Source organism: Dipodomys ordii, unplaced genomic scaffold (genome assembly GCF_000151885.1).
Source record: "Dipodomys ordii isolate 6190 unplaced genomic scaffold, Dord_2.0 Scaffold1, whole genome shotgun sequence".
In the NCBI taxonomy this organism is placed as follows: domain Eukaryota; kingdom Metazoa; phylum Chordata; class Mammalia; order Rodentia; family Heteromyidae; genus Dipodomys; species Dipodomys ordii.
Window position 1 is genome coordinate 57,373,347 of NW_012267217.1, and position 19,480 is coordinate 57,392,826.

General features: G+C 35.7%; 1 protein-coding gene across 2 annotated transcripts in view; it reads right to left on the reverse strand.

Moving 5' to 3' along the window:
* Cul3 (cullin 3) overlaps positions 1-19,480 on the reverse strand; it is a 60,262-nt gene that overhangs the window by 22,745 nt on the left and 18,037 nt on the right. For both annotated transcript variants that reach the window (XM_013010107.1, XM_013010115.1), the window contains exons 2-4: positions 18,013-18,126; positions 3,578-3,738; positions 1,918-2,032 (exon numbers count right to left, since the gene is read on the reverse strand). In XM_013010107.1, the coding sequence (XP_012865561.1) occupies positions 1,918-2,032; positions 3,578-3,738; positions 18,013-18,126 (390 nt within the window). The remainder of the gene's footprint in view (positions 1-1,917; positions 2,033-3,577; positions 3,739-18,012; positions 18,127-19,480) is intronic.

Genomic DNA, 19,480 nt, shown 5'->3' on the forward strand with positions numbered 1-19,480 from the left:
AAATTAAATTAAAAAAAAAAGTATGCATTAAAGGAAGTACAATGTATCTGTTTTTGTGGCATTTTTACAGTGCTTACCATAAATCAGTATAAATAGCATAAGACCTATCTATATTCATGTTATATAATTTCTCATTAAACAAATTCATATCATATGTTTGGATTATAGTCCTTAAGCATTTATTTACCTAAGACTAAATCTGTAAGCAATGTTTTTAAACGTGGCTAAAATACTTCAAATAGAAATATCTGACCCATGTAGAAATGCGAAGTTCTCCTTCTATGTTTTATGGTAAGAATATAGTAAGGACTACTATTTGGCAAAAGCTGTCCTGGTACAATGCTGTCTACCAAGTCCCACTCCCATCATATCCTCAAAGGAGGATAAACTTGAAGTTTTGAAAAAGAGCATTTACATCAGTATTAATCTTGTCTGTAATACCAGCCTTACAGAAATCTCACGTTATTCCAATGATTTATCCAACTTCATACTCCTATAAATGACTATTAAGAATACTGATATAAACATTTTCAACCTTCTTAGCAAATAGTTCTAACGGTTTAAAAAAATGACCAAGTTCTAAGCATTAAGAACTAAACAAAATTCTTTTTTTTTGGGGGGGGGGGTCTGGTCATGGGGTCTGAACTCTGGGCCTGGCAGCTGTCCCTCAGCTCTTCAGCTCAAGGCTAGCGCACTACCATAGTGCCACTTCCAGCTTTTTTCTTTTTGTTATGTGTGCTGAGGAATTGAACACAGGGCCTCATGCATGCAAGGCAAGCACTCTACCATTGAGCCACCTTCCCAGCCCCCAAAATTCTTATATAGAACTCCATTAACTACTAAAAACACTATGTGCAAGTGATCACACAAATGCATGAATACATTTGCCACTGAAGCTTATTATTGTGATATAACCTATCAGAACTGTCAAATTTCCCAAGTTTGTATAACTAGGTGACACTTTCCTATGGTTTAAGTTCATAATGCATTGTCTAGGCACACAAGTGGCCCACAAAATTCTTCTTAGTGGACTATTAAATGATGTGGAATAAAGCCAGCAGCAGGTCTATCCTTTGATCCTTTATGGCTCTTATGAATGATCCACTGATTACTAAGTTAACAGTTTTACATTCATTTTTTAAAAGTTTATTATTGAAAACTGTAAATTAGTATCATTACACATCTATCAGGATAACACTACAAAACTGAAACACTCAGATAGTTGCAGCTTTCAAGATGGAGTGTGGTTACTGTAAGGTCCGCTCCTGGATGGCTAGCAGATTCCACCCTCCTGGCAGCAAAGTCTCCACCCAGTACCTGCGTTACCTAGGCAACTGAGACACCTGGAAGAGGTCACATCTGCATGGGCTGAGGTCACATCTGATTTTGATATGGCCATACCTTTCTCCGCCCATACCCTAGATAAGGCCTAGGTCCAGACGCTCTCTCTGCTCTTTTCTAGCTCTTTCCTCTCTTTTTTCTAGCTCTCTTCTCTTTCTAAGCTCTCTCTTTCCCAGCTCTCTCTCTTTCCCAGCCACGTGGTGCTGTTCTTACTTGGCAACCTCTTTTTAAAAACCTAACAGTTACCAGTTCTAGTACTTTATAAATAATTAAATACACTATTACATTACTTCATTACAAATTGGTTCTAATTAGCCTCAATTTTAGAATTTAGCTGACCTGGGATTATACATACTTTTTAATTTATATTATTTTGCAACATACCATTTTTAAAACAACACAGTTAAGTTCAAATTCTTCAATTTATTACCAGAGTTAATTTACTTGAGTGTGACAGTGTGGAACAGAATGCTTACAAGGCTGTTTTTGTACTATCTACTCCAATAGGTTTCAGTCAAAAAGCTCAAATTGCAAATTAATTACTACATTCAATTTATTTTCATCTTCGCTAGTTACCTGGAAAAATTCTGCAGACATTTCCAAAAAAGGAGCCTCAAAATCTTCTTCATAGACTGATCTTCCTTCAAGACCTAAAATCATTAACATCTGGCAAGCATTTCTTATTGCGCCCCTGTTAAAAGAAGTTAATCACATGATAATAAAATTACATTAGAGATTCAAAAGATTTAAAAATGGGCAAGTGGATGCAAATATCTTTAGAACACTGTAATTTTTATCAGTGACCTATCTCCCAATAGTGTAATGTAGGAGTTATTTTAACTGAAAAGCAGATTTGGACCAAATTTTAACTGAAAAGCAGTTTTTGACCAAATAGCTATTCATCAAGTTGTCTTACCCTATTGTAACTCAAAAATTTTGAAGAAAATATATTTAAGATGTCCAAATATTTTCACTGATTTTGTTTTTGGTGCCGATACTGGGGCTTTAACTCAGGGCCTGGTACTGTCCCTCAGCTTTTTGCTCAAGGTTAGTAGTGCTCTAGCACTTGAGCCTTAACTCCATTTCCAGCTTTTTAGTGTTTAATTGGAGTTAAAAGAATCTCACAGACTTTCTTGCCCAGGTTGGCTTCAAACCACAATCCTCCGATCACAGCCTTCTGAGTAGCTAGCATAGGTGTGAGCCACTGGCGCTCGCTTTTCACTAATTTTAAAAAACAGGGAGAGAGCAGTGGTATTCAGTAGATATTATGTTGAAAAGGAACTACTATACAACTTGTGTGTGGGGAAAGATGACAGGGAAAACTGGAAGAGAGCAAGGGAAGGGGTGGCACTGTCCAAAAGAAATGTACTCTTTACATGACACAATCTCTCTAACTATATAGTACATATATATCCCTCTATATATCACCTTTATAATAACAATAGGAAATCTAAAAAAAACCCCAAGAAAACAAAAAAAAAAAACCCACCAAAACAGAGAGGTTGTTTATCAAAGCAGGAAGAAAGAAGAAGAAGGTAGGCAGGTAAGTTAGACTGAACTGCCAGCTACTACTGGGAAATCTAACTTTATGCACTCAATGCCTTTTTGGGAATCCTCATCAAGTCCAATGCTAAAATACAGCAACAACGGTATGTTTCCAGCTAGCTGTTGCTCTGAAAACAGAGAACTCAATAAGGCACTCTTATGTTTCAAGTCTTTTCATAAAAATAGCATTGCAATCATTTCAGGAAAAGGCACCAAATGTAAATGTTGAGAGAATAGTAGTTCTTAGTCATTTTAGACTACACTTAAAATTTTTGTTCAAAAATAGAATGATTTACACAAAAGCCAGTTAGGTATCACAGTACATGCTGATTTCTCTAGATACTTGGGAGGCTATAGGAGGATCCCTTAAGCTCAGAAGTTCCAATCAACCTGGGCAAGGTAACAAGACCCCCAGACTCCCAAAAAGTAAGGAAAAAAATATCCAGAAAAGTCACTAAGAAATAAAAATGTTACTACATAACAAAAAGAAAAGAAACAAAATGTCAATATAGCTATTACGTTTCAACAAGTATTAAATAAAAGATAAAGTACTTAAATTCCAGGTAACTGTTAAGGCTGATAGCATGTTGTGAAGATTTTTACTAGAGCTGAACATTCAAGTTTCTTTTTATTTTAATAAATCTATGACAGTGAAATAACCACTAACAAGGAAATTACATCAGTGATATACCTGTCTACGACTTCTCCTTTTCGCTCTCTAGCAATCATATCCAATAGAGTTTGTCGAAGATGGTCTCTAATACACCCATAACGCACAACTTGATCTCGAAAAATAATTAATCCCAAATTGTAGACATTCTCCACATTATTTTGTTGTACATATACACGGTCCTGTAGTTAAAACAAATTAATGTAAACCTAAGTATAATCCTTAAAACAAAATCATTATTGGTATCTCCAACAATAAAAAATAAAGAAAGCAATATTTCAAAAACAATCTTTTCTCTGGTGAAAAGTACTTCAAATTACCTTAAGCATTGTGGAATTTATAGTACCTCCTATGTTAGAATTACATCTACCCTCTTAAAGCTAATTATATTACAAAGGTTCTTTGAAAATACTCTGAAGAAACATTCTTAAAGTGAAAGCAGAATAAAATAGAGATCCATAGGACTTAGCTGTCACTTGTAAACACTGAAAAGCGCTAATAAATATTACAGAACCACATATTTCTTATTACATAATTCAAATACATGGGAGTTGTCACTTGAAATTTTGCAAGCTTTTAACCAACATGATTATAGGTAGCACCTTTTACAGAGAATAATCTAGAATTATTTGTTGCATAGTGCATTAATTGAAATCCATATTTATACCAAAATATAAGGAGAAAAACAAGTATCAAGGCATGGAAAGATTTCTGTTCTTTACAAAGATCTTTATGAGCATTGCAACAGTCTGCCAAAATATATTAGAAAATTTTGTGCTTGTTTACACATAAATACACTGGAAAGACATTCTATAAGCTTTCACTAGTCTTAGAGATAGGTATAATGAAAAAAGCTAATATGTGGACTTTCTGAAAAACTGCATTATATGTAAAGCAAAAGGATGAACATGTAAAGCAACAGGATGAACATGAACAGAGATATTAAGTGTAACCAGAGGGATGGTACTGATCAACCTTCTAAACACTTAATTAATTTTTCTATGTGCAGCACTCACTTAATACAGCATCAATCCTCCAACCCTCTTTTTCCATGTATCTTACATAAGACACACATCTACAAGCCAAAGGAAAAGCCTTTTATTAGCACCTTTGGTGCTCTTGTTTCTACATTCAATATAATCTTATCACAAGCTTCTTTTCATCAACAAACTTTGACATTAACTATAATGAGTTCAAATTTTTCATTGATGAGTTCTCTATTAAGTTCCATCTTCAAGCTCTTAAATTCCAAGTTTGTCTCCTTTATTTTAATGGTTCTCAATCTCTCTTAACCTCTTCCTTTTTATTTTTCTGCTGGGCCTGGGGCTTAAAACTCTGGACCTAGACACTGTCCCTGGTCTTCTTTTGCTCAAGGCTAGCACTCTACCACTTCAACTGCAGCACCACTTCCAACTTTTTCCGAGTAGTTTATTGGAGATAAGAGTCTCACAGATTCTTCCTGCCTGGGCTGGCTTTGAATTATGATTCTCAGATCTCAGCCTCCTGAGTAGGTAGGATTACAGGCCTGAGCCATTGTGCACAGCTGAACCTCTTACTCTCTGTGACCTTTAGGTCCAACCCTTCCTGCCTGCCACCTTGATTCTGTCTTTTCAGTGTAAGTCAGATTTATGCAATAAGAATTGTCACAAACCTCATAACCTAAAAAGTAGCAAACATCCTTTTACGAAATAGTTGTTTATTGTTAAATTAACTACTTTATAAATTTCTGAAAGTAAATTTCTGTGGCACAGAAAAGCATACAGAAGAATCCTTTTTATCTGATATGAGCAAAAGCAGTATCTAGTTGGTTAACTAAAGACAGGCAGTAAAATAGAGAAATTATTACATGTGCATGCATGTGTGTACACCTTCCTCGCCTCCCTGAACACAGTTTAAAAGATACAAATACTTATCCTGACACCAAGACAATTTGGGAAAGGTGCTAGGGATAGAAGCCAGGGCCTCACACATGATCTACAACTGAATTAACATCCCCAAATTCTGATATAGACTTTCTTTGAACATGAGTCCTGTGATCAAAGTTCAACACTCTTTCTTGTATGCACATACATAACAAATTGCTTAACACTCTTAGAGTTTTAGTTTTATTAAGTATAGCATGAATTAGAGAAATGTGAAAAATAATGTAAATGTAAATTCCTTCTAGCTTTATAATTTCTACATTGCTGTTTTTTTTTTTGGGGGGGGCCTCGGTTGTGGGGCCTGAACTCTGGGCCTGGACGCTGTCCCTCAGATCTTCAGCTCAAGGCTAGTGCTCTACCACTTGAGCCACAGCGCCACTTCCGGCTTTTTCTTTTTGCTTATGTGGTGCTGAAGAATCGAACCCAGGCCTCAGACATGCAAGGCAAGCGCTCTACTACTGAGCCACCTTCCCAGCCCTACATTGCTGTTTTTAATTATTCATACCTCATTCAAATCAAGATGTAGTCCTTCGCCTTTATCAATGCCAAAGACATTTCATTTTCAAATGACTTTATGTAAAAACAAGAACTAACAAAAACAAGTTTGAAAAAAGACAACTTTATTTCAGTATGCACAAAACTCTACCTAACACTATAAACTTTCACTATAAGGTAGCCTAACAATAGTAAAAGAACTTATCAGTCAGCCTGTTTTACAGGTAGAAAAGTTCTGGTAGATATAACAAATTCTTTGTTTCAACTAGAAAAGTGTCTAGGGGACAAAAAGCCAATTGTTGAAGAGAGAAAAATATATATGTACATAATTTAATATGCACCTAAGATACTAACCTTTTTTTGAAGAAACCAAATATGCTTGTTTAGGTTACGATAATCATCAAGTAACTAGGTCAGGTCTTACCACTTAAAATGATACTACCAGAATGGCATATACAATGCAATCTTCAGAGTGAGTGTTTTAGTAATATATATTTAGTTAGTTAGTTATTAGTTGGTCATGGGCCTGAACTCTGGGCCTGGGCACTGTCCCTCAGCTCTTCAGCTCAAAGCTAGTGCTCTACCACCTGAGCGACAGTGCCACTTCTGGCCTTTTCTGCTTATGTGTGTGGAAGAATCGAATCCAGGGCCTCAAGTATGCAAGGCAAGCACTCTACCACTGAGCCACCTTCCCGGCCCAATATTTTAATGCTTATTTTTTAATACTGCTTTACGTTGATATCATTTTTTGGTAGCACTGGGGGAGTTGAACTCTGAGCCTCACACCTGGTAGGAAGGTGCTCTACCACTTGAGCCATATCTCAGTTCTTTTTGTTTTAATTAATTTTCAGATAGAGTCTCCCATTTTTGGTCAATTCAGCCTTGACAGAGGTCATCCTCCATACCTGAGATTACAGGTATGAACCGCTATTACCCAGCTATTGAGTTCAAGGGTCTCACAAACTTTTTGCCTGGGACTGTCCTCAAACTACAATTCTCCCTATCCAAAGTAGCTGAAATTACAGGCATGAATGCACTTGGCTATGTAACTTTCATAAAACTAATTTATGTTCCACAAAATCACTCAGCTTATAGTTTACAGTAAATTAGTTGTACAATCCTTCCTGTAATCTAATTTTACAATATTTCACCATTCAAAACCTGAGGGTAGTAAATACCCATTCCCAAAACCATGGCTTTCTATGTCTTTGGACATTTTTACTATTATCATATGATATGTAATCTTTGTGTCTGATCTCACTTATAAAGCCTGTTAATGCTTCTATTCTGTTCTTTACAGTGCTAAACAGTATTCCACTGCATGTATAAACCATATTTTGGCTACCCTATTGGTGAACATTTTGGCTTGTTTCTTTCTTTTCTCCCCTCCTATTCTCCCCCACCTCTCTTTCTGTCTTTGTCTACTATAGTTCATGTGGCTATAAAAATCTGGGCACAACCTTTTTGACGATATGCTTTCATTTTCCTTGGTGAATTCTAGCAGTGGAATTACTGGGCCTGGTAGAAATCACCAAGCTGTTTACTAACTGGATATACCAGTTACAGGAAAATTTTGGATATGAAATTACAATAATGGTAAAAACACAGAATTATGGATTTTTCATATGATCCTAGGCTGGCTCTGTTAACTACTAGACCTTCAATAAGTCATGAATAAGTCATCCTGGCCCTCAGTAAAATAAAGCAAGTAGAAATAATCTTTTAAGTTTTTAATGGTTTCCCCAGAACAAAACTCATGCAGATGGGGTTACGACACTCCCCCGCCCCTCACCAGCACTACCACCACCACCACCACTTATAGAAGATGAATAAGAACCTGACTACCTACAAGCCTTGTGGAAAAAAGGAAGAGAGGGATTGAGTATAATAAAAGTGGAGAGCCGGGTGCTGGTGGCTCACGCCTGTAATCCTTGTTACTCAGGAAGCTGAAATCTGAGGATCGCAGTTCAAAGCCAGCCCAGGCAGGAAAGTCCGTGAAACTCTTATCTCTAATAAACCACCAGAAAAATAGAAAGTGGAGCCACAGCTCAAGTGGTAGAGCGCTCGCCTTGAGCTGAGGAGCTGAGAGACATCGCTCAGGCCCCAGAGTTCAAGCCCCACGATCGACAAAATAAAATAAAATAAAGGTGGAGAAGGGGTAGGGAGAATACAGGAAGTCAGGCATGATAAGAATACGAGCAAAGGGTGTAGACAAAATATAGAGCACTTAAAGCTATGGGAAAAGGGAAAAACAGATACTGTAGTATAATAACCAATCCTCTTTGCTTTCAACTTGAGACTGTCATTAAATAATATGTAGACAAAAAAACTAGAGGAAGAGGAATAAAGAGTAATGGAGTGGGTGAATTTGATCATGGTATATTGTATGCATGCACAGAAATATCACAAGGAAACCTGTTGTGCAGCATATGCTAATGTAAAAAAAGAACTCTGAATAAGGTAACAGGAAAATACTTCAAATTACTGTTAAAAAAATCATGTTTCATACATAATTACCATCAAGTAAAATAAAGGCTATAACATGAGTATTTCAAGTGTTTATGTATACATGTTAAACAGATCTGTAGGCACACAGTTAAAATAACCTTGTGGTAACACTGAGTTATTTTGCTGACTGAGCATTCAGCCTTTCAACAGCATTTTAATAACAGAATAGTCTTGAAATGCTGATTTTATATAATGTAGTGTTATTTACTATACGTCTGGTCACTTGAAATAACTGGGAAATCACTGAGCACTTTTTTTTCTTCTTCCATGTTTCTACTTCGTAAGGTCTCAGCTCTATATACCCTCTAACTACCAAGTACTAGATAGGCATAGAATGGACAAGATTAAGAAATCATCCCAAAATACCAAAAATATGTTAAAGATTAACTTAAAAATGCTTTAATCGCAGGCTTACACCAAAATGTAGTTTTGTGGGAGTCCAACATCAACTACTTATCTGCAAGTGGCTGCTTTATTTTAAAGCCAAACTACAGACACTGTTGACATAAAAAGACATGTTCAAAAGCCTTATGTGAGTCAAACACTATACTTACATAGAGGGATATAAAGTTTATCATCACAGAGATAATAAACACATTGAAAATCAAGACTTCAAGTGGGCAAGAACCTCCACAAATTAGGCAGGTTCAATCTTGGAGCAAAAGGAAGGAACCAATGATATGATGGGACCACCTCATGTAGACTAATCTCATCTTACAAAGCTGGGTACAAGTGGGACTCTCATCATTTCAGTGACAACTGAGTTTGACAAATCCATTTACAAATACTTCATCTGTAATATAATTCTCTCTCACAATTCTATTCTAATCTTGGGGGGAAAATTACTTCTGTAAGAGCAATTTCCCTGACAAGAACAGCTACAAAGACTGGACCAAAAAAATGAAAGATAGCCAGGTACTGTTGGCTCACACCTGTAACCTTAGCTACTCAGGAGGCTGAGATCTGAGGACTGTAGTTCAAAGTCAGGCTGGGCAGCAAAGTTCACAAGACTCTTATCTCCAATTACAACCAACACCCAAAAAGTAGCAGAGCCCCATCCTTGAGTAAAAAAGCCCGGGACAGCATCCAGACAATGAGTTCAAACCCCAGGACTGGAACAACCACCAAAAAATAAGAGATCCTTCTTAACAAGGTGACTTTTATGAAACCCCGGGACCAATGTCTATGTAGGGTTTCAGGTTCCCTGCATCCCTAATAGATGAGAACTCTAGAAAGCACAGTAGTGATTGGCATGATCTTAGCGAAGATGTTGTTTCCTTCTAATGGCTCAAAAATACCAATGTATCTAAATCATTCACTGATATATAAATGAATAAATCACATGCAAAAGTATGCTCAGGGATGTTGGGAACTACTATGCAAAGATACAGTTCTTAGGAAAGTCAAACTTATGGAAATGTCAAATGAATGTCTTTGTAAGTAGGCCAGATAAGCATTGCATTAACATAAAAAATAATGCTTGGAAATAACTTATAAGTTCTTTCAGTATCACTCAAGCTTGCAAGATTAAAATAGGAACTTAGGAAGCAAATTCTAAAGCTAACCTTTGGGTCTCACTCAACTGTAAATATTCAATGGTCCTTTGGTTCAAAAGCTTAAAGTTTAAAAGAAATCTTTAGAAAATATCTGGTTATTAAAGTCCAATAGTTTTCTACTTTTGACAATACAATGTAATACATACAATATAAAGATGATTTGTATTAGTATCATGCATCTGCACTTCACTGGCTGGTTCTACTTATGGCCAATGGTACCTATTTATTCAGACACAGTTAAAATGTTATGAAATACTGTGAATGGTGATTATCATTTCTTGTTCCCACAGTATGCATAAAATTGTGTTCTCACTATTTTGTAACAAGAAAAGAGAAACACGAACAGCTAAAAGTTCTTACAAATATTAGTATCCTGTTTGTATAAATAGCTAAACCCTGAGAAGTTAAACTTGAGAAGTTAAACTTGCAGTTAGAAACAAAACTAAGATGCAACTCTATAGCAAGCCAGTCAGGAATATTTGAGCCTGCCTCACCGAGATTTATCACCAAGCACTCTTCTCTATTAACAAGTAATAAAGTGTTTTCTGTGTTCACTTTTAAGTCATGAAATAAATACCGGTAAAGGAAACCTTGACACAGTGAAGGTAGAAAAAGAAAACAAAAAAGAAAGTCAGTTTAATACCAAAATTTATGCTGAAGAACTAAGAGTAAAAAAAATTCTCATTCTATTAATTTTTATAAAACACAATATTTACCATTGTTAGCATTTGACTGTATTTTTAAAAGGGTACCAATAAGATAATGGAATACCAAACTGTACAGAAAACATTTCTGAATTATATAATAGACCTGCTATAGAACAGTATAGAATAGTATATACACCAAAACAAAAACAAAAACCTTGTGTAAAGACTTACACAGAACTTAAGCTCAGTCAGTTTCCATGCTATAAACTGGGCTCAGAAGTTCTGCCTCAGATTTGGAGCTTTCTCAGTGCTCTGAAGGATTTTTAATAAAAATAATGTGCTAGTTGTTAGGGAAAAAAAACTATTAATTTCCATTGAACAAGCGTCTACCAAGGCACAAGACAATACAATTCTTACACATGCCAAAGCTGCAAAATTGCACATTAGAAAATAAAAATGTTATTTTCCACTCCAACGGTTTACAAATTACAAGCAGAACAAAATTACCAAAGAACACTTCTAAATATCTAAATAGTCTTGGGGAGATGAGTTTATAAGTATTTTAGAAGAGAGAAATGTTAAATGGTTAAGAGCACTGATTCATACAATCGGTCCTATCTTTTCACTTAACATGTAAAACAGACCATCATATTTGTGTTTCCTCATCTGTTCAATGACGTGATTGTCAAATGCCATTCCATATATTTCTGTGTGTAGTACTGATAGAAGTGTTTTGTTTTAATTTTACTAAGATCTAGTCCCCTATCAAGAACAACTATAAAAGCTGCAGGAAAATAAAAGGCCACCATTTCACATTCATTAAAATATTACTATTTAAAAAGCCAGTAAACAGCAAGTGTTGGCAGGAATGCAGCCATCTAGAACCCTTGCACACTGCTTTAGGAATGTAAGATGGTATAGCTGCTATGGAAACAAGTACATCAGTTCAACAGAATTACCATATAATTGAGCAATTTACTTTTAGTATACCAGTGTTCATAGCAGCATTATTCACAATAGCCAAAAGATGGCAATGATCCAAGTACCTACCCACTGATGAACCACTAGAATACAATGAGATATACACACAAATTTTTTCAAATTTGAAAAGGAATCTGACATATGCCATGACCTGGATAAGTGAAATGAAGTTTGTAAAAGAACAAATATTATATGATTCCACTGAATGAGGCACTCACAGCAGTCAAATCCATAAATACAGAACAGAATAATGGTTAGTAAAGTTGGAGGAAGGGACTAATGGGAAGATACTGTTTAATGAATGTTTCAATCCTGCAAGATGAAGAGTTCTGGTGAAGGATGGTGGTGGTACAAGCTAAAAAACAAAGTCCCATACTCTACTGTTTGCAAACATCGAGTAACAAAGACAAGATTCTGGAGAAGAGGTTTGAATACCTAAAATAGTCTCATATTTGATGTTATCCTGATTTTGGGTTTTTGCTGTACATAAAGAAATAGAAACCAGGATGCTAAGCAGAAGAAAGTCAGTGGTTACTAGCCTGTAGGCCTACCAGCCAGACAGCTACAACTTAAAGGCAGATGTTTAGAAGAGGACAGAAATACAAAGAAACAAATTTCTGCAACAAATTTCCTCCCAGATTTGGGGTTGTGAAGGTAAAAAGGAAAAAGAGGAAGGGAAAAAAGTGGAAGAGGAGAAAGAGGAGAGGAGTTGAAAGATGGGGGAAAAAGATGAAGACAAAGGGAGGAGAAGGAAGAAGGAAAAAACGACCCTCAAACACCAAACAGAAAGCAGCACTGGGAGGCTAATAACCCAAACACATAAACAGACAACTGTACACTTGTAGCGATAAGAGGACTGAAGCGGGGAAGGAGGTTGGGAGGGAAAAAAGAGAGAAAATGAAGGAAGGGGGCAATACTGTTGAAAAAGAAATATATACAAATCCTTGACTTACTTACAGAACTGCAACCCCTCTGTACATCACCTTTACAGGCACAGTATTGTGGAACTTAATCTGGTAAACACTGCAGGCTTTTAGTTGAATTCCCAGAAGGGGTATTTTGTGTGTAAAGATATGTTGTGGAAAAAAAGGTAAACTGAAAATGAGTCAGCATTAACAAAACCTAACAGAAGTTCAACTAGATCATGGTATGTATCCATGCTAGTCCCTAGAATTTAATTGTTTTGGGAGGAAGGTATCATCCAATATCCTCATAGTTTCTTACATATAATACTAGCATCCAATACAAAATTGCCGTGCTTATCCCTCCCCCTCTGAAAATAAAATAGAACAAAAAAACCACCCACCCAGGATCAAATCTGTGAAAACTAAGGAGCAAACAAAACAGTGTCCTGAGATCTTTCCACTGTCTAGAAAGCAGTTTTTTTAGAAAGGCACAAATCTGACTATATCAACTAAAAGAGTACACAAACCCATGATCTTTTTAAGTGGGTTAATAAAACATGCTTATAAACTTAAAATATGGCTTGAATAGCTGAAAAAAAAAGCTAAAGATCAGATTAAGATTTATGGAAAAAATAGGATAAATTAAAACCCAATCTAACAGTAATTACATTAAATAAAAATGAACTAGCTGGGTGCTTGGTGGCTCATGCCTGTAAACCTAGCTACTCAGGAGAATGTGATCTGAGAATCTTGGTTCAAAGATAGCTTAGGCAGGAACGCCCATGAGACTCTTCGTTCCTATTAACTACCAAAACGCCAGAGGTGGAGCTGTGGTTCAAATGGCAGAGCACTAGTCTTGAGCTAAGAAGCTTAGGGATAGCACTCAGGCTCTGAGCTCACTCAGGACTGCCACCAAAAAAGCAAAAACATAAAACAATTTAAAAAACCCCAAACAAAAAAGAATTAAATACTTCAATTTAAAAATAAAGATTGTCAGAGTTAAACGTATACTACTCATTTTCCAAATGAGCATCATTTAAGAAGATATAGAAAAGATAAAATGATAGGAAGAAAATTTTCTTGCAGAAACATTAACAAAAGGTTAATATAGTTTTAGGTTAACACAGACTGTATTACTGGGAACCAATAGTTACCTATAAAACTGAAAGTCAACAGGAACATTAATCAACCATAAATTTGTATTTGCTTTCTAACAAAACCACAAACCCATAATAGAGCAACAAATCTAAAATCCAGTCAAGAAATTAACATTCCAGAAAAGAACTCACTCCAAAAAAAAGGGCTATATGAAAAACGTGTAAAAGCCTTCTTAAGCTGGGTGCTGGTGGCTCACACCTGTAATCTTAGCTACATAGAAGGCTGAGACCTGAGGATCCAGGTTCAAAGCCAGTCTTGGCTGAAAAGTCCCCATGGGACTCTTATCTCCAACTAACATCTCAAAAACCACAAGTGGGGTTGTGTTTCAAAGTGGTAGAGTGCTAGCCTTGAGCCAAAAGAGCTCAGGGACAGCACCCAGGCCCTGAGTTTAAGACCCACAACCAACCAAAAACAAAAACAACAACAAAACTCAAAAATCCCAAACAACAAACCTTGTTAATAAATCTGACCAAACTGGTACTTATACAATATTTCACCCAACAATTCTAAGTTAAAAAACCTACAACTAAAATTAAAACCTCTTAAGCCTAGATGGTCATGTTTTATAATCCTAGGTGTTAACAAAGTTGAGATCTGAAGGAGTGTGGTTTTAGGCCATCCTGGACAGAAGTTGGTTAGGTTCCATCTCCCCTATCCTTTAATAAAAAAATCAGTAAAAAGTTGGGCTGAACACTTAGCTTAAGTGGTTGTGTCCCAAGTTTGAACCCCAGCACCACAATAAATTAACTTAAAACTTCTATTCAAAGATACCATTAAAATAAAAGCTAGTATCTTGAAATGTGTATCTGACTAGACTTTTATCCAGAATAAAAAAGTACAAACCAATCAGTAAGAAAAAGACAGACAACTCAACATTTAAGGTTAAAAAAAAAATTGTGTTTGTATACTTCTATGCTACATGTAAAAGAAGTCTATTCACATGCAAATTGAAGGTTTTGGTAAAAGACTGATAGGATAAAGTAAATGCCAGGATAGCTAAGATTTTTGGTAAATTTCTAAGTACTTCAATGTTTAAATAATGACAATCTTATTAGTTACTTCATTGAGAATTATTACCAAATTAAAAATTAAGTGATAAAACAAAAACTTTCATATGCTTTGATAGTTTACAACTGAATCATAATGTCACTGTCCCCAAACTGTGTGTGGGAAAACAGGATTTCCACATTAGAAAATTGCCCCATCAAACAAAGAAATGCTGGTATATATAACACACACTCAGTAAATGCTTGCTAAACTTAAGTCTCACAGACAAACAGCAGATATTAATCTGGGTTTACTTTTAATTGGAATACACGGAATTAATATAATTTGTGTGCTCTGAAATACAGCAATGCAGTGAAGAAACAGGCTTCATTAAAAAAAAAAGGTTGGTTTGGGTGCTTGTGGCTCATGTCTGTAATTCTAACTACTCAGGAGCCTTTGATCTGAGAACTGAAGTTCAAAGCTAGACTGAGCACAAAGTCCATGAAACTCTTACCTCGAACTAAACATCAAAAAAAAAAAAACCCAGAAAACAAAAACAACAAACAAAAAAACCAAAAGCTGAAGTACAGAGCCCAGACCCTAAGTTCAAGCTCCAGTACAGAGCACACAACAAAAGAAAAACATAAGGCACTTGGATCTAACTCTCTACTTTGTCTATATAGCAACTGCACGACCTCTCTAATCTCAATGCTTAATCTTTCAATAACCTGAATTTCTTTGTCCACAAAATGAAGACTACAATATGCATCTTAGAGGTCAAGAATATAAAACATCAGATCAATACAGCAATGCAATAAAAAGATAAGCTGCTGTTATATACTTAGAAAAGTACTTTTACTTTCCAAAGAAATTAACTTTTATTGCTTTCCCAAACTACTGCTTTAAAATTACAACTGAACATATAATAAGGATTAGATTAATTAATATAAAGTGCTTGAAACATTGCTTAGTCAGAATTCTGAATTCCAGAAAGGTAAGAAGTAGAGTTCTTGTCTAGTAAATTTATTTCACAGATATGGAAGAATCTTAACCAGAAAGACTAAAGCACTAAAGCCAAAGCCAAAGAAGTCTCTTATTCATCACTGAATATTATTCTGCTTCAAACTTCTCATCAATTGGAGGCAGTCTGACCTACTTGTCTTTCATTGCAATAGCTCTTCTAGGCTGGGCATGGTGGCTCATACTTCTAATTCCAGCTACTTGAGAAGCAGAGATTGGGCACAAGGTTTTTGAGAACCCCACCTAAATCAGTAACTTGGAAGTAATGGTGTATACCAGCGAACCCACACACATAGAATGTAGGAAGATGAGGAATCAGAAACTGTCCCCAGCAAAAAATTAAGTAATTAAGTAAAAGGGTGGGAGTCATGGCTCAAACAATAGAGCACCTGTCTATCAAGTACTATCCCTTATCCTAGTACTGTAAGTACTTTAGACCAGGCACAGTAGACACCTGTAAAAACCTTAGCATTTGGAAGGCAGGGGTAAACAGTTCAAGGCCAGCCTATGCTACATAGCTAGACCATGTCAAACAAAAATGTGAGTATCACGTACTCCATGCTGAGCAGTATCAACTTGAACCCTGATCCCCCAAAACCTAATGTCAAGGACTGACAAAACATTACCATTTACTCAAAACTTAGTTCAAAAGAGGGAGATTCAAGTGTTTATGGTACTATTTATTTCAAACTGGTGTTTATGGTACTATTTATTTCAAACTGGAGCTGAAAATATTAAGTAACAATTACAATAGCGAAATGAAAATTTATACATCAACATATACAGGAGGAATGCAGAGTTAAAAACCCAATCACCTCCATGTTCTCTTATCTTCAGACCTTGAAGGAAAGACGAATCATTCTTTATAGCTTCAGCAAACTGCTTACAGTAGTATCCTAAGTTCTGCTCCTTGCCATGTATTATCTTTGGTAATTATGATAGTCATACTAACGAGCAATTTCACCTACTTCTGGCAGATGCCTAAATTTTTAACTCCCATGCCAACAAAATCCATTCAGACAAATACAACATGAGCAAACTTTAAATCTCATCACTACAAGACCTCACTCTGGCACTGAAGTTCATCTTTTTCTTCTATCTTGTATTTAAATAAACCTCTTATTTTTGCCGAAGCTCTAGATCTACTCATTCTGACCCTTCCGACTGTGTTCCCTCATCCCCAATATAGGAAATCCTACTGTAAGGAGGCTACCAAGTATTCTGAGAACAAGTACAGCCTCTGCTAACTGAGTCCACTATTCAAAATTTTTGAGAGGCACCTAAATTACACCCTCACAACGAGAGAGTCCATTTATTTATACCTAATTAACACTGTTACATAGTGGGTATCCTAAATTGTTCCCTTTTATTAGTTTCCTATTGCTGCTATCAAAGATTATAAGATTTAGTGGTTTTCTCTTTTTAATTCTAAAATGAAAAGGGTAAAATCAATGTCAGTCAACTACAGTCAAGGTTCTGATTCCTTATGGAGGCTGAGTGGAATCTTCTTTTTTCAGCTTCTAGTAGCCATCTGTATTATTTGGATAGAAGAAGTTCCTTTACCATCTTCTTAGGGCATCTTTCCATTTTTGTACTTTGGCCATGACTTAATTTTAACCTTTCCCTCCATTTCTAATTCCTCCTGAGCTCCACTTGTAAAGACAACTATGATTATACCCTGACAAGGAAAACAGTGGAGGACATCTCATCCAGTGATCCTTAAGCACACCTGTAAAGTTTCTTTTGCCATAAAGAACATTTCCAGGTCCCAGATAATAGTCACTGACATATTCATTCAGCTTGTGACATTCTGTAAACTCTCAATAACCTATATGCTCTGTCTCCCTAAACTAATGGTCTCTCTCTCTACTTTAGATGAGGACTTTTAGAGCTTATCTCCACTTTGCCTCCTTATCAATCCTTGATGCTTTCCCATATAGCTTAAACAAGTAATAACTCCTCTTTCCCAAGTTACTCCCTACCCATGCCTTTAAAATTATCTCTTCAGTTCTTAAGAACTTGAAATACTACTCTACCTTTATTGTAAACATGTATCTTTAAAATTTAACATAAAAAGTTTTATGTACAAATTCGTATTTTCTAAGATTTCATTTACACAGGCTGAGGTTGGCTCTTGGAAAGGAAATACTGCTATATTAAGAAACAAAACCAAAACCACCTTCCACAATGAATGTACTACCTGACTAAATCTGACAGAAAAATCACTGTTTTAAGATGCTTAAGAAGTAAAAATGATAACCAACAATTGTTACTTACCATATACATTAAGATGTCTCTAATCATCACCATAGCTGTTTGATGATCATTCCAAGCTTGATTTAGTGTTTGAAGAAAGTTGTTATTCAATGAATTTAGTACATCTTCTCGCACCTATTAATAGAACAGTTCATTAGTTTATGCACCTGCATTAAAACACTTATACAAACATTCATATGTATTTGCTTAATAACTTTAAATCAAGAATGTTAAGCTATAAATATACAGCGATAACTACCAGATGTGTACATAGTCCAGACTTCTCTTTTTCTCTTTTGACTTTAAGAAACAGAAAGCAATCTGCTAACATTTTTAACTAACAACATCAGGGTTAGAATAAGATTCTTAACTCGTGTAATAAACTGAGACTTTGTAGCATGCTTCTCTAGCTAAATATCCTACCATACCTTCCTTCCTCTATCTCTGAATAATAACTTAAAAGTACTGATACCCTTGTAACTTAAGAAAAATTAATCTCAGGGCCCCAATTTCCTTGCATGTGAACTGGTATCATTTTTGTAGGATTTAAGGACACATACTATTGTGAATACACTTAGGACAATGCCTCATACTCAGTGAACACAAACATATAAGCAGAAACTGTGCCATGCCATTTCTCCTGCCTCAAATCACACACTCTTCATTAATTCTTCTCAAATTCCCAAATAATCCCCATCCATCTCAACTTCCTTACACTCAATTTTTCTTCCTAGTACTCAGTCCTGAGTCTGATATGCTTTCTTAATCCAACCCTAATAAAAAAGACTACTTAAACTTCAAGGTTTTCTTTCCATATTCTTCAAGTATAACCTCTCTAATAAGAGGTTCCTGACAACTATTCCTTCCTGCCAGGCTGCCAGCCCAAAGGAGAACCTGCAAGAAAAACAGGATCCAGAATGAAGAAGCAGTGTGTCCATGCCCTAAATTTCCTGAGCACTTTGAGATTACATAGACACCTTCTTACCCATGAATTCCACATCTGAAGATCAAAATAGGAATCAAAAACACTACACCTCTACTGAACATTCCTTGTCATGATTGCCCAAACAACAAAATGTAACAGCTTTTATATAGAAGTTACATTGTATTAGAGAATAGATGTAATTAATACTTAAAGAACATAGGTGGATACACTACAAGACATATACAAGTATTTCACTAATTTACATAACGGACTGTGCATTCATGGATTTTAGTTTTCTTGGGTATCCTGGAACCAATCCCTGGAGAATACCAAGTGATTACTACTGTATTTTCAACTTCTATAATTATTCAAATCCAACCAATCTCAGGACCTACTTTTAATTTTTTTTTTGTGAGGGGAGGAGGAAGATAAGAGTTTAAATTCAGCGTTTTACCACTTGAGCCATACTCCTAGCCCTTTTATATTTTATATATATATATATATATATATACATATATATATTTTTTTTTTTTTGGTCGGTCGTGGGGCTTGAACTCTGGGCCT